Consider the following 23,037-nt stretch of genomic DNA (forward strand, 5'->3'; position numbering starts at 1 on the left):
AGTGTCGGGATTTCGGCGGTCGGGATTTTAACTGCATCCCGCTGCATATATGTGGAGGTGTCCCTTATGGAACTTTGCTCATGTGAGAATGACCTGTCATTCCACCGTTTGCCCTGTCATTCCCCCTTTTGCCCTGCCTCTCCCTTGTTTGCCCTGCCATTCCCCCGTTGGCCCTGTCATTCCCCCGTTTGCCCTGTCCCTCCCTTGTTTGCCCTGTCCCTCCCTCGTTGGCCCTGTCATTCCCCCCGTTGGCCCTGTCATTCCCCCCGTTGGCCCTGTCATTCCCCCCGTTGGCCCTGTCATTCCCCCATTTGCCCTGCCTCTCCCTTGTTTGCCCTGCCATTCCCCCTTTGGCCCTCTCATTCCCCCGTTTGCCCTGTCCCTCCCTCGTTTACCCTGTCCCTCCCTCGTTTGCCCTGTCCCTCCCTCGTTTGCCCTGTCCCTCCCTCGTGCCCTGTCATTCCCCCTGTTGGCCCTGTCATTCCCCCCGTTGGCCCTGTCATTCCCCCCGTTTGTCTCGTACTTGCATAAAATATTAATAGTGATTAAGCTCCGGCGAGTTACCAGGACACTATGTAAACTGGTTTCTGTTCAGCTGTAAATAAGCCCCATATACAGTAGCCTGACAAATTCTGTCGCTGTGTTACCCAGGAACAGTCCAGGATGGAGAAAGGGCTGAACGAACATCACCGCCAGCTGCAGAGCGACCGCCAGAGACTTCAAGATCAGCTGAAACAGATGGAGAAGGGAATATCGTACCGTATCTCCCATCTGCTGGAGGAGAACCGCAGGTCAGGCTCCGCCCTGTGCGCACAGTGCCGCGGTACCACTGTGAAAGCTAATGCCTATATACAGACTGTAATCTTACATTTTACATCCGCTCCTTTCTGCTGAATGTATTAAAGGGTGAATGTATAAAATAATGACTGTACCTAGGGCCTGATTCTAAGATGTAGGTAACCCGATGGTTTACGGTCATCCCCGATCATCTTCCGATGCATTGTGAACAGTTCCGAACGGCCATCCTGCGCAATCTGCGCATGAATCACATGGCCGATGAGCAAGTGATGTGACGCTGCATCTTTGGACGCAGCAGCGGATCCCACAGGCTGGCAGGACTTCTGCGTATTTGTGCACAGCAGGCGCATCTTAGTTCATTTGCTCACTAGTCAGTACAGTGACCATTATTTGCCTTCTGTTCCCCTTAATGTCTAGTCAGCCTTATTAAAATCCTGTTACAATACAATTGTGGCATGGCGCGTAGCATTATTTGTTACGTGAGTTGACCCAGCTAACTGTTTGCGGGTGCCCACTCTTAAACAGTAACAGCCTGATTGGCTACTTGTCCCTTGCTACTGATGATTGGCTACTTGTCCCTTGCTACCGGTGATTGGCTACTTGTCCCTTGCTACTGATGATTGGCTACTTGTCCCTTGCTACAGGTGATTGGCTACTTGTCTGTTGCTACCGATGATTGGCTACTTGTCCCTTGCTACTGGTGATTGGCTACTTGTCCCCTGTTACATGTGATTGGCTACTTGTCCCTTGCTAACGGTGATTGGCTACTTGTCCCTTGCTACCGGTGATTGGCTACTTGTCCCTTGCTACCGGTGATTGGCTACTTGTCCCTTGTTACCGGTGATTGGCTACTTGTCCCTTGCTACCGGTGATTGGCTACTTGTCCCTTGCTACCGGTGATTGGCTACTTGTCCCTTGCTACCGGTGATTGGCTACTTGTCCCTTGCTACCGGTGATTGGCTACTTGTCCCTTGTTACCGGTGATTGGCTACTTGTCCCTTGCTACCGGTGATTGGCTACTTGTCCCTTGCTACCGGTGATTGGCTACTTGTCCCTTGCTACCGGTGATTGGCTACTTGTCCCCTGTTACATGTGATTGGCTACTTGTCCCTTGCTACCGGTAATCGGCTACTTGTCCCTTGCTACCGGTGATTGGCTACTTGTCCCTTGCTACCGGTGATTGGCTACTTGTCCCTTGCTACCGGTAATCGGCTACTTGTCCCTTGCTACCGGTGATTGGGTACTTGTCCCTTGCTACCGGTGATTGGCTACTTGTTCCTCACTGTTAGCATTGTATTATTGTTTGCATTGTGCTATTTTGGCTGATCTTGGATACTAAGTAAATACTCATTAACTTACAGACAGAGGCAGAACTCTTCCACGCTGAAGTCCCTGGAGGATGAGCGGTAAGTGGCAATAATAAAAGATTAATAATGTCATTATGAAGCATTAACATCCCGATAAATAATGAATAACGTCCTTACTGTTCTAATAAAGATTGAATAACTTAATTACTGCTTTCTGTCCATTTGCCACTTGTCACGGTCCATTTGCCACTTGTCTTTCTCATTGTTCCCCGTTTGTGAATGTCGCTGTTGTGGTGTCTGTGGTGCGTTCTGCGCCCGGATTAAGGCCAGCACAGCCGCGCTGACGAGTCAAGGATCACGTTATGCTCTAATGTAATATCTCGTACATTACAGGATTAAAATGGAGCACCTCATGGCAATCACGCAGGAGGAGGCGGACAACCTGCGCCGGAAGGAAGTGGCGTGTAAGTACTACGTCTCCAGGTTGTAGCTGTCTGTTAGATTTTACTGATTGTGTGCTGCTGCTGCTGCTGCTGCTGCTCTGCATCCTCCTTGTTAGCTAAGCAGTGTACATTGTGAAGAGGGACTGGGAGTGTCTCTAGCCGCCAAGCTGGAGGTCTGCTGTGAGCACTGGCCACCAGGCTGGAGGTCTGCTGTGAGCACTGGCCGCCAGGCTGGAGGTCTGCTGTGAGCACTGGCCGCCAGGCTGGAGGTCTGCTGTGAGCACTGGTCGCCAGGCTGGAGGTTTGCTGTGAGCACTAGCCGCCAGGCTGGAGGTCTACTAGGAGCACTAGCCGCCAAGCTAGTCTGCTGTGAGCACTGCCCGCCAGGCTGGAGGTCTGCTGGGAGCACTAGCCACCAGGCTGGAGGTCTGCTGTGAGCAATAGCCACCAATCTGGAGGTCTGCTGTGAGCAATAGCCACCAATCTGGAGGTCTGCTGTGAGCAATAGCCACCAATCTGGAGGTCTGCTGTGAGCAATAGCCACCAATCTGGAGGTCTGCTGTGAGCACTAGCCACCAAGCTGGAGGTCTGCTGTGAGCACTGGCCGCCAGGCTGGAGGTCTAGTAGGAGCACTAGCCGCCAAGCTAGTCTGCTGTGAGCACTGGCCGCCAAGCTAGTCTGCTGTGAGCACTGGCCGCCAAGCTGGAGGTTTGCTGTGAGCACTGGCTGCCAAGCTGGAGGTTTGCTGTGAGCACTGGCCGCCAAGCTGGAGGTCTGCTGTGAGCACTGGCCCCCAAGCTGGAGGTCTGCTGTGAGCACTGGCCGCCAGGCTGAGGGTCTGCTGTGAGCACTGGCCGCCAGGCTGAGGGTCTGCTGTGAGCACTGGCCACCAGGCTGAGGGTCTGCTGTGAGCACTGGCCACCACGCTGAGGGTCTGCTGTGAGCACTGGCCACCAGGCTGAGTGTCTGCTGTGAGCACTGGCCACCAGGCTGAGGGTCTGCTGTGAGCACTGGCCACCAGGCTGAGGGTCTGCTGTGAGCACTGGCCACCAGGCTGAGGGTCTGCTGTGAGCACTGGCCACCAGGCTGAGGGTCTGCTGTGAGCACTGGCCACCAGGCTGAGGGTCTGCTGTGAGCACTGGCCGCCAAGCTGGAGGTCTGCTATGAGCACTGGCCGCCAGGCTGGAGGTCTGCTGGGAGCACTAGCCACCAGGCTGGAGGTCTGCTGTGAGCAATAGCCACCAATCTGGAGGTCTGCTGTGAGCACTAGCCATCAGGCTGGAGGTCTGCTGTGAGCACTGGCCGCCAGGCTGGAGGTCTAGTAGGAGCACTAGCCACCAAGCTAGTCTGCTGTGAGCACTGGCCCCCAGGCTTGAGGTCTGCTGTGAGCACTAGCCGCCAGGCTAGAGGTCTGCTGTGAGCACTGGCCACCAGGCTGGAGGTCTGCTGTGAGCACTGGCTGCCAAGCTGGAGGTCTGCTGTGAGCACTGGTCACCAGGCTGGAGGTCTGCTGTGAGCACTGGCCGCCAGGCTGGAGGTCTGCTGTGAGCACTGGCCGCCAGGCTGGAGGTCTGCTGTGAGCACGGGCCGCCAGGCTGGAGGTCTGCTGTGAGCACGGGCCGCCAGGCTGGAGGTCTGCTGTGAGCACGGGCCGCCAGGCTGGAGGTCTGCTGTGAGCACGGGCCGCCAGGCTGGAGGTCTGCTGTGAGCACTAGCCACCAGGCTGGGGGTCTGCCATAACCTGCTTAGCAGGTTTCAGGATGCCCAGTGACGTGAGATGCTGTCTCTAGTATCCTGGTATTGGGAGTTATACCAGTACATTGTATTGTTGAGTTGCATTACCCTGCCCAGAGTGTTATAACTGGCATAGTAACGCTATCAGCCTGCACATCGCTGTAAATCCCATCTGTACTTCTAAGAACCAGCTTGCCACAGACACAACTTGTTACAGGATGTTAATAAACCAGTGTGAGTTGTTTGGCGGGCGCGTGACTCTGCCAGTCCTAATGTACCATCCCCCCCCTCTGTCTCCCCAGCCGCCATGCAGCAAATGCTGACGGAAAGTTACAAGAACAAGTACCTGCAGATGGCCTACGAGTCCCGGCGGCAGGAGATGGTGTATCAGACCTGCTCCAGGTGAGACAGCGGCAAACACACAGGAGCTGTCAATCATTGCGCAGATGTGCGTCATAGGTCACACAGTAACAGAGCAGCGGGTGGAGATCGCTAATTATTACATATGAAAATTACGCCTGAATTAATCATTTGCCATTAGGACGTTCCGGTATCCTGAGCGTCGCGTTTAGAGATGGATGATCTATACACATGGTTTACTGTCACAGAAGTACGGGATATTGTGGGCACCCTTGGGGACAATGGATTAGCTAAATAGATATAATTCATTGTAATACACAATAAAGTATAATAATATGAGCAGAACCTGGATGGGTGGGGTTATCGCTGGCGTCAGAGACTGTTCTCGCAATCACACCCAGAAAACGCAGTGTTTCCGCCCCTAAATGCCAGCTTCTGTCAATCAAACAGCGACATTTAAGCGACTACTTGTTTACAGACATTTATTTGGTAATTGCGGCCCCGCACGTGATCACCGGCTTGTGAATTCTGCCACTAGCGATCCATGCTGAATTAGACCCTCAGTTCTACACCGCGAGTACCTGAAGGGTTTATAGAGGGCTAAATAAATACACCATGCTCTCCGCCACTCGCCCGTTGGAGGATTCTCTAGCTCAGACGTCTCCGAGTCTCTGATCGAAATGCATTGTGTGATCGGGTTGGTGCAATCCCAGGGCAGGAACATAATGTCACAGCAGCTCAACTTACTGCATTTTCCGCTTCACTCACCTGAAGAGGGGAAATCAGCCTCACCTGTCTATAAGGAGGAAGTGGGGGTGGGCGGATATTGCGGCTTAGAGATATTGGCCCTCATTCTGATTGACCCGCAAAGCTGCAAAATTCGTAGCTTTGCGAGTCATCTAGACGCCGCCCGCACAAAGGTCTGCATGCTGCGCGCACCGCGACTCTCTATGCAAGCATGCGAATGGACATCCATTGGTCATTTGCGTGCGGGGCAGAATTCATTCGATGGTCGCCAACCATTGAACGGTTTCTCCCACGCTCACAGATCTAAGACACTCTGTTGTTCTAGATCTGCTGCACCCCGTACGGGAAGAGGGTGATGTCATCCGGTGATGTCAGCTGCCCGCCCCCGCGTCATGGCCGCATTAGCATGGGAAATCCCAGTGTGTTCATGGGGACGCCCATGAAACTGTGGGTGTTCTTATTGGCGCTACCTGTCCACACGCCCCCCACCCACACTGCTCCGCACCCGCTCGCAAACGGAGCCTGCAGACGCGCATAACTGCACATGCACAGTCCCAAGCCATTGCTCCCCTATGGATCAGAATGAGGGCTATTGTGTATGGCAGGCTTGCCTACCCTCCCGGGGGGGCCGGGAGTAGGACCCGATTTTCGAGGGGCTCTCGGCCATTCCGGGAGGGTAGGCAAGGTGGGCAAGTCTCCTGCTTTCTGGTGATAGCCCCCGCTCCCCCCTTGCCCGCTGGTTTAATTACCGTAAATCGCGGGTCCACGGTGAGGGAACGGGGCTTAAATGACGTGATTGCGGCATTTCGCAGCATTTAAGCCCCGCCCCCTCTCCGTGGCCCGGGAATCATGCCGTTTTCCGGCATGGGGGGGGGGGGGGGGGGGGCAAGTGATGACAGCCTTGCCCCTGCGCCCCTGACGTGTTGCCTTTCTGGGCTTCTCCCGGAGAGGTGAAAGTAGGCGAGTATGGTGTATTGTGAAGGGGTAGGGTTACATTCATCAGTGCATTTTTTTCTTTACGGTTCACATTTCATATGAACGACAACTTTCTGTCCTCTTTATGTTGCCGGCAGTCTGGCTAATATGGATCGCAAGCTCCAACAAATCCAGGCCTGGCAGCAGCTGGATCAGAGTAAAGCCATCAGCCAGATTCTGCAGGAGGTGAGTGCGTACCCCAGAAACGACCCCGTCACCCTCTCGCTGCCGATGTGACTAATCCCTGCAACCTGTCCACTCTCCCCCTCCAGTCGGAAATCCAGAAGGCCGCCTTCGAGGCCTTGCAGCTGAAGAAGGATCTCATGCACCGCCAGATACGGGAACAGGTGTGTGTGTGAGCGGCGGGCGACTGCTGGGGGTCACCCGGGATGTTACACTAATATTTAGCAGCGCTTATACACATAGCCGAGTCATTTTGTGGACTTAGCCAAAATCCAGCCAAGGATGAGGCATCGGACACTGTGTGCCTCATGCCTCAGGATTGTCGCCGGTTCCTCCTGAATATTGGGGCACAAAGTGGCTCTGAGCGTTGTGTATGCGACAAGTGCATTGTAAATATGATCTAATTTTATCTATTTTAAAACAGCATTTCATTTTGTAGCGGGAGAAGAGAGCGTTGTACAGAAAGCTTGCACTCTATATCGTGGCACCGAGCATTGTACAGGGACTTCATGGCTCATGTAAAACAGAGCACTGTGCTCGGTGAATATTACTGGGCTGAGGCCTCCTGCTTGGATTAAACTCACATTTAACCTAATCACAGTAAATAATTGGCTAGCTCATCCCAATTGGTTAGTCTTATGACCATTCCACCCCCTCTTCCTCCTCCCCTCTCGCCCAATCAGTTTCTGATTACACTTGGCTTGCTGTAATGCCGCCTTATGATTTTATTTATACAGCAAGATACCATGGAAAAAATAACTATTATAGGGATAAACAAGTTTGGACCTCCGAGACGTTTCCCAAATCCAGTGTTCTGGTTGTGCCCTTTAAAGGGCTGTTAGTTCTAAAAAGTATCTTTGCTTACACATATCTAGATGTCCTATAGACATAGGTTTGTCATAGCTCTGTACCCGACCCCAGAGATATCACACGTTTCCCTTATCATCCCATTATATTGTGTCATGGGGAAGAGAAGGTAAATAATGGAACTGAAAGAAATGATGATCTTATTTATAGAGTAGCGTATATTGATGAGCGCCGTCTTCTAAAATAATACATTTTTGGGACAGTCTTCCCTTAATTAATTTATATTAAATTCAGAAAGAAATTATACAGCCTCCTGCTAGACTGGTCCTCCTCTTGCTAGACTGGCCCTCCCCTTGCTAGACTGGCCCTCCCCTTGCTAGACTGCCACCACCCCCCCCCCCCCCCCCCTTCTAAACTGTCTCTCTCCTGCTAGACTGACGCCCCCCACTACACTGGCCCTCCTCTTGCTAGACTGGCCCTCCCCTTGGTAGACTGCCCCCCCCCATTCTAAACTGTCCCCCTCCCGCTAGACTTCCCCCCCCCCACTAGACTGGCCCTCCCCTTGTTAGACTGGCCCTCCCTTTGCTACACTGGCCCTCTCTCTATGGTTACACTATGGTTAGCTCCGTGTATAAGCTACAATGTGAAATGCTGTTTTATTCTAGCGTTTTCTGATCTGTATCTTCCGCCACGGTTTCTGATATGAATACATGAGGTCTCACTGACGCAGGACAGAGAAATTCTCCATCCTAACCATTGCCAACACCGCAGCATGTAATTCCGCCTTTATCCCCTCCTTCCTGCCTGGCTTTGCTATTTCTTTTGATATTCCGCCCTATCAGTTTGCTTTCACATTTCGGTGGGGGAGGCGCGGTACATGTAGTGTAACATGGACATTGCCGGTGGTAATTACGCGTGCAAAGAATGGAAGATGTAAGCACGCCACTAATGTCACCAGCCTGGTATCCTCATTCTGATGGGACATCTCTGTACAGAGCATGGGGACAATTTGGGGACATCCTCGCTGAAATGCATGAACACAACTGGCTCACAGCTGGGCAGACTGCAACTAGCGAGACACTCCACCTGCAATATAAGATGGGGTTCTTTTTAACCATTAAAAGAATAACGTAGTAATACATGAAGGGGAACATCTCGTAGGGATGGGTTACTGAAGGCAATTACGAGGATATCAATTAAACTATGGGAAGGTTTCCCACCTGGTGGGATAGTGATTGTGGGGGAAGAGAAGGGTTGAGATGTAACATAAGAAGGAGAGGGTGAAGTGGGGGGTAGAAGGGGGTGAACTGAAACCTGTAAGAAGGTGTGGTGAGGGGCACTTGTTAGGGGTCAGAGAGCAGTCTAGTAGGTCAAGGTGAGTGAGGGCGGGCATACCATATATGGGGAGCAGCACGGGAGAAGTCTCAGAGGCAGGACTGGGCTGTGGTTATTGGTGGAGAGGCAGAGGTCACCAGCTGATCAGAAGGGCGAAGATCATTGGTCTTGTTACCGAAGGTTGAGCAGTTTGAGTTGGGTTCTGTATGGAATAGGGATCCAGAGGAGAGATTGGCAGAGGTAGGAGAACATTTGGGATTGGCAAAGGTGAGAGGAAAGAGAGGTGGATGAGAGGGTAGATGGGTGGTTGAGGTGAAACCAGAAAGGGGAAGGTAGCAATAGTCAACGATAAAGATGAGCGTAGACAAAAGCTTTGTTAGAGTTGACGGAAAGGAGGTGATTCTAATCCCAGTAATGTCTCGGAGATGTGAGTAGGAGAACATAGTCCAGTTGGTGCCCAAGCAGGACTGATGAGTTTGTTGTATTGCCAACAGTAAGGGAGGCTGAAGAAGAGTGGAAGGCAATGTATTCTCTTGAACACCATAAGCTTGAGCAATATTGTCACATTGGAACGTTTGTCATTAGAGGTGGGAAGGAAAGAGGTCAGGTGAGAATACATAGAGTTGGGTATCTCTAACCCTAGAAATGTTATCCAAGAAGCTGTTCAGATCTCCTTAAGAGGAAGTGAATAGTATTAAGGGTCAAGGATGGAGCCATGTGGGACCCCAACTGGGAGAAGCAGAGATTGTAGACGATACAGAGCAGGATCATTTTTTAGAGATCGTACAAAGCACAAGTGTCGCAAAGACCAAAGTAGAAGATGGGTCATTTACATTATCAGAAGCTGCGGAGAGGCTGATAAGAATATGCCAAGGAGAAAAAGGCTCATAAGATTTAACAGATGGATCATTTGGCTCAATATGAGGGCCAGGAATGGGAGAACCAGGGAGTAAAATTATCTTGGCACTAGGAAACGGGGTCCGAAGAGCGGTGAAGGGCTATGACGCAGAGGTGGAAAGGAAATTAATAGAGTGAGGGGAGGGCAAATGAGGGGGGAATTGAAGCTGGAATAGATATGGAGGGCATCCACCTGGTTAGTGTCCAGGTCTGGTGGAGCTGGTGAAGGAGGCCCCCATAGGAAAGCGTTTGTAGAGTGGTGTCAGATGGGGAAGACTCAACCTTCAATGACAACAGGAAGTTAAAGGAGAATAGGTCACGGATAGAGGTCAGACTATTAAAGATGAATCTTGCATTGCAGGGGACACAGGTTGGGAGGGAGGTAAGCCAGGAGAAGGGAATGAAGTTAGTGAAACATAGAGAGGGCGATGGTTTGAAGTAGAGAGATGTGCGAGGTGGAGTTTGGGGGTTGGATGGGGTCCAGAGTTGGGGGAGATGTCATGAATATTGAGGTGGAGGCTGCTGAGTCAGAGAGAAAAGAAGTAGAGAGCCGAGGGCAATGGGTAAGAGGAGGATTGAGGGAAGGATGGCAGCTTATGTCTGTGGAAGATGGGGTGAGGGTGGAATGGTCAAGAGAAGGGGGCTAAATTTAATTGTTAGGACACAAAATTCTGAAAACCTGCGGTCGCATTTTAATAACTGGTTAAATAAACTATGGATAAGTTACCATCCGTCAGTAAACTTTCTGTATTGATCTTGAAAAATGAAGTAAAAAATTTGAGGGCAGTTGTTACTTTGCGTGTGGTCCTCACAGCCGGGCAGTGGTCCTCACAGCCGATCCCACTGGAGGTTCTTGGGACCGGGCATTGATGAGGACACTCTGTATCTTCTTCAGCAGCCTTCCAGTAGGCAGTACCTCTTCTATACCCTTGGGCCCAATGACATTCATGAAAATGCAGCACACCCTCTCCCTAAGTACCGCCTACACTGAGGCACGAAGTTCTGCTTCCTAAAGAACATTGTCTCCTTCTCTGTAATAGATGTGCAGTATGGTAATGGCACAGGTAGGGGCCTGGATGCCCATGTATTCAGTGCTAAATGGTTGCTATTGTCTGCCCTCTGTCATTTTGACTTTGCTGAAACGATTGGCATATTATACCGTTTTTATCATGTTGCCCTTTAATAATCGCCTGTTAATCGCCTGTTTTGGGCATCTCCATCCCGGTAACTTGTGATTTAAAGCAATTTACGGATGCTCATTTCTAGCTTTTAATCCCAGAACGTGGCACGTGTGTTATATAACGGATTTGCAGGCTGTGTCGGAACACCGCTAAGTCTCAGTGCATGTATTGTGGTATCGTATACTGACGCCATGCCTGCCGCAGAGGCCACGCTACCTCCCCTGGCTTCGCTCCGGCATCACAGTAGCTTGTCATAGTGAGAGTCTATTCATCCAAACCCTCCTGTCTCATCTTCTGTCTAGATTTTATTAATAGAAGCTGAGTTAATGCAACTGACTCAGCTGGAGGTAAAGAGGAAAGAGCTGGACACAGAGACGCTTCAGGTATGTGGTTACCCCTAAGTCTGTCCCTGGAGGGTCCTTGTATGATAGCTCAGGGGTGGGGGTAATAGAGGGATCTCAGAGCACTGTTAAATCCAACTTCTCCACGCACAAGACCCCAGAGTGGCCAAATCTTGTTCTTTGTCCTCGCTGCACCAGGCCGCTAAAAGTGCACTGATTAAAGTTTTACTGCGGCATTGAGGACCGTGTACAAAATGAGCGCTCACACAAAACTCCATGTCCCAGCCCATTATTTGACATCATTTCCTGGATTTTAAGCACACAACGCGTTTCACATGCTTTGAAAAATGCATTGAACATTTAAACTTAATTTAATCCAATTCCAGCGTAATTATATGAATGTAAAACAAGCTCAGATTACAATCTTCCTTCCTTCGGAGTTATTAGACAATAATCAAATAAAATCTAAAATTACGTTGATAATAAACCTGCTGCAATCGTTGTGTGATTTTTACAATGATTCTCTGCCAATTTAGAGTAAGGTTTTTAGTTTGTGGTCCTAACTCTGTCTCTTCGGTTTGTCCTTGTTCGTCTTTCTATTGGCGTCTCCTGCGTGTTCCTGGCAGGGAGACACATTACTTATTGTTGTGTCACTAACACTGTGTGTCAGGTTGGGGTTCCTGTGTCTCTCGTCTGTGTGTCCCCCGAACATTTAAGAAATACGTGAAGGTTTATTTATTGTCTCGAAATCTATAGACACAATGCATTTCATGTTGACCACATAGACACACACACAGAGTAAAGGCAGCCATATTGGTCCAACAGTTGCTCGGTAACCAGTAACAACAATGAGGAGCACAAAATGGCGTCTCTCTATATGCTCTGTGAATTTATTTTTCTCCACTTCATGGATTTTAGAGAAGCTCACAATTAATTGTGCGTGGTGTGGGTGGACAATGTCTGTGTCTATTTTTTTTTAAAGTATGAAAGAAACTGACGCATCCTATTCTGTAAACGTCTTATTTGTGTATTCCTTACTCCTCTTGGAGATTTGTGTTTGTTCGTGTTCACTGGGACCTCACTTACAACACGCTTTTGCAAATAGCCCTGGATTTACATTGGTGCGCCAAGATGGATGCTAGCGCTCCGCAGTCTAGAATTGCTCTCAGGGGAGCAGAGTTGCAGAAAAAAACACTTGAATGATTGGGTGCACAAGGCAAATAAATAGTAGTTTTAAGTCCTACCTCACACCATGAAAGGACCACCCCTTTCATTCAAAAAAAGCTCTTTACTTTTTTTCTGCTAGTTTACCCTCATTTATGACAGAAGGGCCATCATTATTTATTACATGTGGAATTTGTCTTTGAAAATTTGTTTTACGTTGGGCAATGAAGCGCACACATAGAAACGCGTTTCTCCACCACATCTCAAAAAATGGTTCCCATTAAAAGTATAGTGCTTGACCTCATCTCCACCATCTATGTGTCCTTTTGGGGAGAGAAAATGGTGGTACATCCTACGACCAGCCCTCTACTCTTGATTGATTTCAGTATTTGCCCTCACATAATTTTGTTTTTGGACAACTTGGCACTTTCCCGTACATTGCCGAGGACGCCCTCTCACTCCACAAATTTCTGCTTTGCTGCGAGTGCCGCCATCTCTTAGGCTTACTTTATTAAATATACGTGCGCTGCACTGTCATTGAAAACTATGTGCTGCACCCCAGTCATTAAGCGTCTGGTAAATGAGGCCCTCCTTGTATTGTTCTGTGTCACTGGTGGAGGTAGGCCAAATCCAACAATCGTGTGTCATCTCAATACTACTTGGCATGTTACAGTGATGAGAGAATGCTTTAGAACCTTATTTGTTGTATTTTATATTAATTTGACCTAAACCTGTTCAGATCTCCAGTTTACAGTAAGCCCTAAGCACAGATAAATATTATCTTATGTAACAAGCATCACCATTGGCTAGGAGGTCCTGTTTGGCAGCGATTGCAGTCTTCTGGTCATGGTGGACTGAGGTCTTCTATGATTACGTCATTGGGGGATTACGTTTAGGGGGGGACTATTCCCCTGTACTCAGTCTGGCCTCCCTGTCCCAACATCTCCCCTTATCCAGGATCCTGACCTCCTCCGTACCCAGTGCCAGATTAATCCTTCGAGGGGCCCGGGGCACTTTAGACAGGCGGCCCCCTTGCACTTGTCATTACTGGTCGCAAACATATTACACTGTCAAAACACAGTAAAGGCAGTATAAACTTGGTCAATGGTAACTGCAGGGGGAGATATTCATCTGTCTGTCTATATATACCACGTGAAAATCCTGTGTTTGTCCCTCTGCACCTTACTCTGTAGGAGACCTCCCAGTGCTGACTCTGATTAAAAACCCTCCCATGACTAGGCTGCTGCTGCTGTCCTCCATGGACCTGAGAAGCATGTAATGAGCTACACCATCCGAGCTCAGCACAAACCTCTCTGCCTCTTGTGCAATGTGTCATGGGACTTAGTCAACTCCCAGTAATGCACTGCACACTTGTGCAGTCAGTGTGCCTTTTTTTTTTTTTTAAATACATGCCAACCACAGGGGGGCCCCTAGCTAGAGGGGGTCCAGGGGCACTGACCCCTTTTGCCCCTGCTTTAATCCGTCCCTGTCCGTACCACAACCCCATGGCCCTCATCCAATCACCGGTTGTGTACCTTTTCCCAATATCTCCGCTAAATAACCCTAAAGGTGCCCACACACGCACCGATGCCGGCGGTGCGATGCTGTACAATGGGGTGCGCGCTCCCGCGGCACCTCATCGCAGAGTACAAAAAGTATGTGCTGCACATACTTTTTGTACTAGCTTTTTCTAGCATAGCATCGCATGCACATCGTATGCACAAGGCATACGATGCGATGCTATGTGTGCTAGTTAAGCCCACAACGCACGCCGGAATCGGTGCGTGTGTGGGCACCTTAAGACAGCAGCCGGTCCAGTGTTTTTTGTACATCCGATCCATAGACCTTAAACCCCCAGACATACCTATCAAAAGGTATTGCACCATGTCCTGTGTATCCCAACACACCAGCCTCAAAAAGCAAGTCACCCAAATCCCATCCTGGTGTCCAGGCAAGTCTTAATTCCCACCCACCTGCTGACCACCTGCCCTATGTACCAAAGAATTCAGAACCTGCACCAACCGACCAGATGCCTGTCCATTAAATGCCAGGTGGGGTAGTAAGGAGAAGGGGTCATTTCATTGCTCATTTTTGGTTTCTTGCTCCTTTGCTTCCCCCCAGCAGAGGTAGATCCATTTTGCTCTTTCCCACTCATAGATCACACCCGCCCTGCTGCTGCCGCCGCCCTGGTTTTTTTCATCTCCTATACGAGCAACGTTGTCCGAATTTTGACTGATGTCTTAAGAACTTTTGGGCCACCTATCCCATTCATTTTTGTCCCTAAGGCATTCAGACCTCAGTTGACACCTAGTTCTGACACTCGGCGCTGTCCTACCCCCATTTTCTCTCGTAAGTGACTATTTTCTCATTAATTGCGTCAGGAGATGATTTCGGAGCAGCGCAGGGCATTGAGTGACCTCCTGCAGCAACTGCTGAAGGACAAGAAGCAGAGAGAAGAGGAACTCTTGGCCGTGCTGGTGAGTCCTATATTTGGTGGAGATCTCGGCTGGACATAAGAATAATTGTGAACATGTTACACGTATTTATGGGGCGTTGGAAGCCTCCATTATCCCATATTGTTCCTAAAGACAAAAAGTATGTGCTGGCGGCACTAGTCACCCTGTGACCACTGATGTTCAACATCTAAGAGACCTTCTCCATCTGGCTCTGTTGGTTGATAGTCTTGTTTTTTAAAGTGCGATTTGCTTCTTCCTTTAGCTGGAGTTGGACGCAAAGAGTGAAGCCAAGCAGGAAAACTACTGGTTGATCCAGTACCAGCGCCTGTTGAACCAGAAGCCGCTGTCTCTCAGACTCCAGGTCATTGCCCGATCACCTTGTAGACCTCACTCCTCATCAATATGCCATGACACTCATCTTCTCTCTTCTGTTTTTCAGGAGGAAGGTCTGGAAAAGGAGCTGGTGGATCTTCTCAAAGAGCTTTCGGCAGAGAAGTATTTGCCGATATTCGCTCACCATAGGTTTTCTCTGGAGATGTTGGAGAAGATGGCACCTGCAGATCTTAAGAAGGTAGGTATTTTTTAGGTGAAGGGCTAGAGATCTTGCCTATTTGCCAGTTGTTGTGGATGCCAGCTGGCCATGGCTTTGGACATAACGGCTTTCTGGTCTTCTTTTGAATGCCCAAAGCAAAACATCTTGAGGCAACAAACCTACTCAGCCTGCTTTCTTTTACTACAGGTAGGAGTGGAGGAAATTGGCCTGCAGATAGCCATCATCGAACGAGCCCGAGAGATTCTAAGGCTTAGGACGGGTAATGTCTTAACTGTCCTAGAAACAGTATATTCATTTAATTTCTTATATGAGTTACTCACTAACAAGAACCAGGGCCAAATAGCTGCTCTGTTCTCCAGGTTTCTTAGATCACTTTGTACATATGTATTTTTTGTGCGTGTTGGTCTGTTCTTTCTCTATACAACAATTGTTTATATTTTATTTCATATTAATGCAGAACTGCCCAAATCTTTGGATAAATTGAGACCTCTTGAGCCGGAACCCAGTTCCCCTGCAGCCAACCAGCCCAGCCCGACAGCAACCAAGTTTCCCTTACCAGACATGGCTAACAGGAACTCTGAATGTGTGGTGTGCATGGAGCAAGAGGTTTGTATTAATGTGTAAATATAGCTATTTATTTAATCCAGAAGTTCTTCCAGTAGTGGGGATTGCTGTCATTCCTGGTACTGTGAGAGTAGGCTTATGGGCTCTGATGTAGCTGGGGCAGGAGGCTGGCGGGCTCTGATGTAGCTGGGGCAGGAGGCTGGTGGGCTCTGATGTAGCTGGGGCAGGAGGCTGGTGGGCTCTGATGTAGCTGGGGCAGGAGGCTGGTGGGCTCTGATGTAGCTGGGGCAGGAGGCTGGCGGGCTCTGATGTAGCTGGGGCGGGAGGCTGGCGGGCTCTGATGTAGCTGGGGCGGGAGGCTGGCGGGCTCTGATGTAACTGGGGCGGGAGGCTGGCGGGCTCTGATGTAACTGGGGCGGGAGGCTGGCGGGCTGTGATGTAGGTGGGGCGGGAGGTTGGCGGGCTCTGATGTAGGTGGGGCGGGAGGCTGGCGGGCTCTGATGTAGGTGGGGCGGGAGGCTGGCGGGCTCTGATGTAGGTGGGGCGGGAGGCTGGCGGACTCTGATGTAGGTGGGGCGGGAGGCTGGCGGGCTCTGATGTAGGTGGGGCGGGAGGCTGGCGGGCTCTGATGTAGGTGGGGCGGGAGGCTGGCGGGCTCTGATGTAGGTGGGGCGGGAGGCTGGCGGGCTCTGATGTAGGTGGGGCGGGAGGCTGGCGGGCTCTGATGTAGGTGAGGCGGAAGGCTGGCGGGCTCTGATGTCGGTGGGGCGGGAGGCTGGCGGGCTCTGATGTCGGTGGGGCGGGAGGCTGGCGGGCTCCGATGTAGGTGGGGCGGGAGGCTGGCGGGCTCTGATGTAGGTGGGGCGGGAGGCTGGCGGGCTCTGATGTAGGTGGTACGGGAAGCTGGTGGGCTCTGATGTAGGTGGGATACTGGTGTGCTGTAATGAGGGTGATGTCACTCGCTCCTAGTAATCCAATCAGGAGGCTGATTGTTAGCCCCACCCCCACAATGGCTGCCTACACCGCACAAGTGTATCTTTCTAACTCTGGTCCTGCTTTTTAGGCTCAGTCCATTTTCCTGCCCTGCGGGCACGTGTGCTGCTGCTCGAACTGCGGAGACGCCCTACAAACGTGCCCCTTGTGTCGCACTGACATCAAGCAACGCATTCGCATCTACCACAGCACTTAGGAGAGAGAGCGAGGATGTGGCTGCTCATCGGGGTAAAATGAAGGAGCCAGATTGGTTGTTTGGAGATGGGTCTGCGGAGTAATGATCTGCGACTTCCCTACTCACGCTGTGGAATAGACTGGCGCTGTGCACAACCACCTCTGATGCTTATTAGGTTGCTTCCTCTGTGCGCCCCCTGATGGTTACACACGGAAACACACACCCAGCCACCGCCTGCAGCATCGCGAGGCCATAGAGGCTTGTTACCTGTATACTCATTCCGCCTAACATCTCACTTCGCTGCTGCACCCAGTGACGCAGAGTATCTCAGGTGTGACCAGGAATTCTCCTCTGGATCATTGCTATACCGGCGGCGGCGTATACTGATACTGAGCATAACGACATATTCTGAACGATGAGCTGTTTGCACACATTTTATTTCTCATGTAAATATACGTATAGCAGAGATTAATTTATTGTAGTATATATGATAGATATTTCCATACAGTGCTCCTGCTCCTCTCCTGCCTGCGTACATCCGTTGCTGTCCTTGTGGGCCGGGATGGGCCGTATATCTGGGTATAGTGTAGGTTACAAGGTTTAGTCTCTGTATGTGTTGGTATGGACCCGTACTGATGAAATCCCCCTAGATGGTCCATGCCCAGGACCCCTGCCACCCTGATATACCAGTCCCTATAATGCCCCCTCGAGGTGCGGTTTATGCGCACCGTGAGTTGAATCTGCCCATTAATGTGTTTGTTCTGCACTTCCCTCACACATCCTGTATGCAAATGAGGGGGTGGGGTCCTGCTACGTACTGACTCCAAGGCGGCTCTCAGTCCCCTCCCCTACTGGGTCTGCCATGAGTGTGCATCTTATGGCCGACAGTGGTTAGGTCTACCCCAAAAGGTCAACATTAGTTATTCACTTTTTTTGGTGTCAGTTTGAGCACATGAACCCCAAAAATTAGTGTACCTCGTCTTCCCGAGTGGCTCACTTTGCACACCATGCTTTGAGGCAGGTTCCTCGCTCCCCTGCGCACTGGGTAGTGTCACTGAGTGCTGCTGGGTAGTGGTAATGTCACTGAGCACTGCGGCTGCCATATTGTGCACTGCCTAAGGATTCACAAAGATGCAGCCTAGTCATATGCTAGTAATATACACCCCCCCAAGTAATAGGAACGTTAACCAATTACCTGTGAAGTATGTATAACGTGAAGCAATCCTATTTGCTGTGTACACGTGTTCTTCCTGTCAGAAATGGCAGGGACTCTGCCCTTACCCTTACCTCAGACTAAAGGTATTGATAACAGAGAACAATGGTTTTGCGCACTAACTGCAAATAGCTCCGTTTCCGCATAGTATGATGACTGGACTCCTATGGGCCTGCAGGCTGCGAATGGAAGTTTATGTAAAACTTCCATATGCAACCAGTGTGGAGGAACGCGCCTTGTGAATGTTGGGCCGGCGTACCATTCACAAGGAGGTTGACTCGCAAGGATGCGAATTCGCATCCTGAGCATATCAACCAGAATAACCCCCTATATGTAACTGTAGCATCAGCACTTATTATACCCCTTTCACACCAGAAAATGCATGGACTTACCAGGGAATTTGGTCCCGGGATCATGCCGAGGCATTCCCGGATTGGCCCCTTTCACACCAGCCTAGCTTCCCGGGTCTAGCGCTGGTGTGAATGGGTCCCGGGCCACAAATCCCGGGTCTTTGTCTAGGCACTTCAATCCTGCTGGCATTTCTGTACTTTAACACTAATGGAGTGTGCAGAATCGGGGCGACGCGTCAGCAAGGATGGGGCGAGTGACTGGTCTGCTGCGCATGGCTCTTGTAGGTACACGGTGTACAGGACGACTCCAAACCAACAATATTGTCCTGCACAGCAAAACCTAAACCAGCCCCTTCTTGTTCATGTCCTCTGAATACACATCACAAAGCGTAGATCCCGGCTATATTGTGCACTGTCACAGCCAAGGATTATATTAGGCTATTAAACGCTGACCGAACTGTGGACCCCCTCCTAGGGTGACGGGCAAATCATTACCTGGCTGGTTAACCTGTACAGGGAGAAGCAGGGACACCGGTCACCTGCTGTCTGTTAACCTGTGACTGACTAGTAAATGTGATGGATATATATATATATATATATATATATATATATAATGACACGTGTTGTGGGGGGTTTATATGTTTTTATACATTCATTTTATATGTTTTATCTTTCCACCCTGGGCCAGAGATAATTCTACGTAATCATTTATTTTGGATAGAATTGCACCCAATCCAGAGCCGGCTTATAGACCAGCGTAAGATCGTTAAACAATGCTGCCTGTCTCACACAACGGGTAATAAACCCGGTCCGGCATTTACTAAGAGCAGCAGGGGGGTGGCTGTACGTAACATGGTCTGGAGGAGAATGTAGCCGCGGCACACTGATTGCTATATAACGCACTGTTGTGCATCATCTTCCGTTCCCTGCCTGCACAGTAGTGATTCTGCCCCTCGGCGTATAAACCGTACGCGTTTCACTCCAGGAACCCATGAAACGCGCCAGCACTAAGCAGCTGTTCTGGGATAATGAAAGGTATATGTACGGTACACACTACAGGGCTATTACCTTGGTACTCTTTACGTAGAACGGCGCCCATCGCGGTGATCGCGACATCGCGGGCAGTACATAAACGGCCGAGACGCGATGACTGCGATCACTGCGATTTTCCCATAGGGAACAATGTTAAAAAGCCTGATTGACCGCGATTTTGCATTCAATGCCTCAATGCCCGCGATTTTCACATAGGAATCAATGTTAAATGGGCTACAGAGCCCAAATAGGCAGAATTAACCCTTAAATGTCCCCCCAATTTTTGTACACCACCCCACGATCCACGCCAACCCGAAGCGCGGCGAGCGCGGCGAGCCCGCGAGGGGCGGCGGTACGCGTCCTCCGACCTTTTCATGCCCTACTATCCACGTCGGCGTGGAGTTGAGAATAGAATAGTGTAGCGAGCCACCGAGCCCGAAGCGTGGCGAGCGGACGCGGATACCTTCACAGGTAAACGCGTCCCCTCGCGGGCTTCACAGGTGTCCGCTTTTCGCCACGGATACCTGTGAAGCCCGCGAGGGGACGCGTATAACTGTGAAGGTATCCGCGTCCGCTCGCCACGCTTCGGGCTCGGTGGCTCGCTGCGCTCGCCACACTATTCTATTCTCAACTCCACGCCGACGTGGATAGTAGGGCATGAAAAGGTCGGAGGACACGTACCGCCGCCGCTCGCCACGCTTCGGGTTGGCGTGGATCGTGGGGTGGCGTACAAAAATTGGGGTGACATTTAAGGGTTAATTGTGACTATTTGGGCTCTGTAGCCCATTTAACATTGATTCCTATGTGAAAATCGCGGGCATTGAGGCATTTTAAAGTAAAATCGCGGTCAATCAGGCTTTTTAACATTGTTCCCTATGGGAAAATCGCGGTGATCGCGGGTACACGATTTTTATGTACCCACGATGACCGCGATTTTTTACCCCCGACGCCCGCGATTCTAATCGCGGGCGCCGTTCTAGGTAAAGAGTACCATTACCTTATATACATATGTATCATTTTGTATCTCGTCTCCACCCCTAGTACATTGTGTGATATTACTGTGTAACACTGCTAGAATTGTATACTGTGAACACCGTGCTGTTATTGTCTGTTCTTACTGTGTACTCTGTGCTGTGCCATTGATCCATTGCATGGGGATGAACCGGACTCCTCCCCAGGACTGGAATTATAATAAAGTGCCTTTGCATGGACATCGGACCAACGTCTTATCGCTCTCTGATTTATTGGGGATGGGTACGAAGGGATCTGAGAGTACCTCAGTCACCTGAAAGCAGGCGGTATCATTTTATGGCTTACCTGCACTACAAGTCCCAGCAAGGTCGACGCTCAAGCAAATGGTTGACATGGGAAAAAGGTGGACATATGGTTTCCTAGCACGGCGCCTGTCGGGTTCCATCGCATACCATAACTTAAGGTATGCGATGGGACCCGACAGACCCAATTTTCGGGTTTTGAAGACCTTCCCATACAATTTAAAAATCGGTCGCATTGCATGCCATTACAATGGCATGGCATGCGATGCGACGCGACCGACCCGAATTTACATTGTACCCAATGTTAAATGCCCCCCCCCCCCACAGATTTTTAATTGTATACCCACATGAAGGTTAATTATGTCAAATGCCCCCCCTTTAATAACGCAACGCCACGATAAACGTCAACCCGAAGCATCGCGAGCACAGCGGTACGCGTCCTCCGACCTTTTCATACCCCCACTATCCACGTCGGCGTGGAGTTGATTTTATATAGTGTGGCGAGCAGACGCAGAATACATGTGAAGTATACCGCGTCCCCTCGGCTCGGTGACGATTTGGTCGCATGTGATGCGATCAACCCGATGACATACAATAGAAAATCGGTGGCGCCGTGCTAGGAAACAAGTACCAAAAAAAAAAAAAAAAATGAGGTGTATATCGGCATGGAAACCGTGTTAGTGTAACGCCGCGCTTACGGCACGTTTATATTGTCCCTCTATGCCCACTTGGATGGTAAGGTATGATCATGTCTTTCCATGTTAACCTTTTTAATCTGTCAACCTTTGGCCTGTTGACAAATAGTGGTCAACCTATTCATTATTGACCTAATGAGCGTATGCCACCAAAAAACAGGTTCTAGGCCCTGCCACGTCCACGTTGTAACTAGGGTGGCCAATCCCTGGATTGACTGCATTTTCACTGTAGTGAACGGGATCTGGGTCACGCTGACCCGGAATACCCGTTCACACTCACCGCATCCCGTGTCGATTCCGGAATCTACCCAGGTAGAAATCCCGGAATGCTGAATACGGGATGCGGTGACAAGACCCTTTCACACTGACCTAAATCCAGGGTTGTTGCGCGTTCATGTGCAAAAACCCGGCATATTTTTGCAAGGATTGAAAAAATGGGTACTTGTGTACTTTCACGGCTGCCATCGCATGCCATATGTAGTGGGATGTGATGCAATGGGATTTTCCCATGTTTTTATGCATTTTTGGTAAAAATCGCATGAGATCTGATGCGATGTCATTTTTCACAGAAATTATGGACATGAGTTGAAATCATGTAAAATGCAACCCAAATGTCATTTTTCACACTGTACCACCCCCACTATGAACGCCAACCCGAAGCGTGGCTAGCACAGCGAGGCTGCAAGGGGCGGCGGTACGCGTCCTACGACCTTTTCATACCCCACTATCCACGTTGGCGTGGAGTTGAGAATAGAAAGTGTGGCGAGCGCAGCGAGGGGACACGGATACCTTCACAGGTATCCGTGTCCCCTCGCGGGCTTCACAGGTATCCGTGTCCGCTCGCCACATTTCGGGCTCGGTGCGCTCGCCACACTTTCTATTCTCAACTCCACGCCGACGTGGATAGTGGGGGTATGAAAAGGTCGTAGGACACGTACCGCCGCCGCTCGCCACGCTTCAGTTTGGCGTTGATAGTGGGGGTGGTACAGTGTGAAAAATGACATTTGGGGTGCATTTTACATGATTTCAACTCATGTCCATAATCTCTGTGAAAAATGACATCGCATGCGATCTGATGCGATGCGATTTTTCCCTGTACGATGCACATCGTGGGAGCCGTGAATGTACACAAGTACCAAAAAATGCCCCAGGATTGGCTTCTCTAGTTGTAACAGATGGTCGGCCTGTGTCATCGGCGTAAGGCACATCTGTCTATAGGTGACCGGGTCTTACAGGGGGAGGAGCTAGGACAGGTTTAAAAAAAAAGAATTAAAAATTTAAATAAATGAATGTGTAAATATCCTGCAGGTCTTACATCTTATGGGCGATGTCATGGAAGCAGCCAGGATCGGTGTCCTAACTACATACACACAGGTCAGGGAAACATACATGGGATGTGTAACCTGTAGTTCTCCTCAGAATAGACGCTAACAGATTTGGGGGTCTATGTACGAAGACGT

General features: G+C 50.2%; 1 protein-coding gene across 2 annotated transcripts in view; it reads left to right on the forward strand.

The window, feature by feature from the left end:
- The window catches only part of LRSAM1 (leucine rich repeat and sterile alpha motif containing 1), a 57,723-nt gene extending 37,928 nt beyond the window's left edge, over nucleotides 1-19,795 (forward strand). Inside the window, exons 13-25 of one of the 2 annotated variants that reach the window (XM_083168204.1) lie at nucleotides 652-791; nucleotides 2,160-2,204; nucleotides 2,499-2,569; nucleotides 4,585-4,684; nucleotides 6,463-6,550; nucleotides 6,637-6,711; nucleotides 11,070-11,150; nucleotides 14,654-14,749; nucleotides 14,991-15,089; nucleotides 15,168-15,299; nucleotides 15,468-15,540; nucleotides 15,739-15,887; nucleotides 16,909-19,795. In XM_083168204.1, coding sequence (XP_083024330.1) covers nucleotides 652-791; nucleotides 2,160-2,204; nucleotides 2,499-2,569; nucleotides 4,585-4,684; nucleotides 6,463-6,550; nucleotides 6,637-6,711; nucleotides 11,070-11,150; nucleotides 14,654-14,749; nucleotides 14,991-15,089; nucleotides 15,168-15,299; nucleotides 15,468-15,540; nucleotides 15,739-15,887; nucleotides 16,909-17,034 — 1,275 coding nt within the window. In that variant the 3' untranslated portion in view covers nucleotides 17,035-19,795. The remainder of the gene's footprint in view (nucleotides 1-651; nucleotides 792-2,159; nucleotides 2,205-2,498; nucleotides 2,570-4,584; nucleotides 4,685-6,462; nucleotides 6,551-6,636; nucleotides 6,712-11,069; nucleotides 11,151-14,653; nucleotides 14,750-14,990; nucleotides 15,090-15,167; nucleotides 15,300-15,467; nucleotides 15,541-15,738; nucleotides 15,888-16,908) is intronic. The other variant, XM_083168205.1, reaches the window with a different exon arrangement.
- Nucleotides 19,796-23,037: the final 3,242 nt, after the last annotated feature.

The sequence above is a fragment of the Crinia signifera genome, unplaced genomic scaffold (assembly GCF_055691185.1).
Source record: "Crinia signifera unplaced genomic scaffold, ASM5569118v1 HAP2_SCAFFOLD_343, whole genome shotgun sequence".
NCBI classification, from domain to species: domain Eukaryota; kingdom Metazoa; phylum Chordata; class Amphibia; order Anura; family Myobatrachidae; genus Crinia; species Crinia signifera.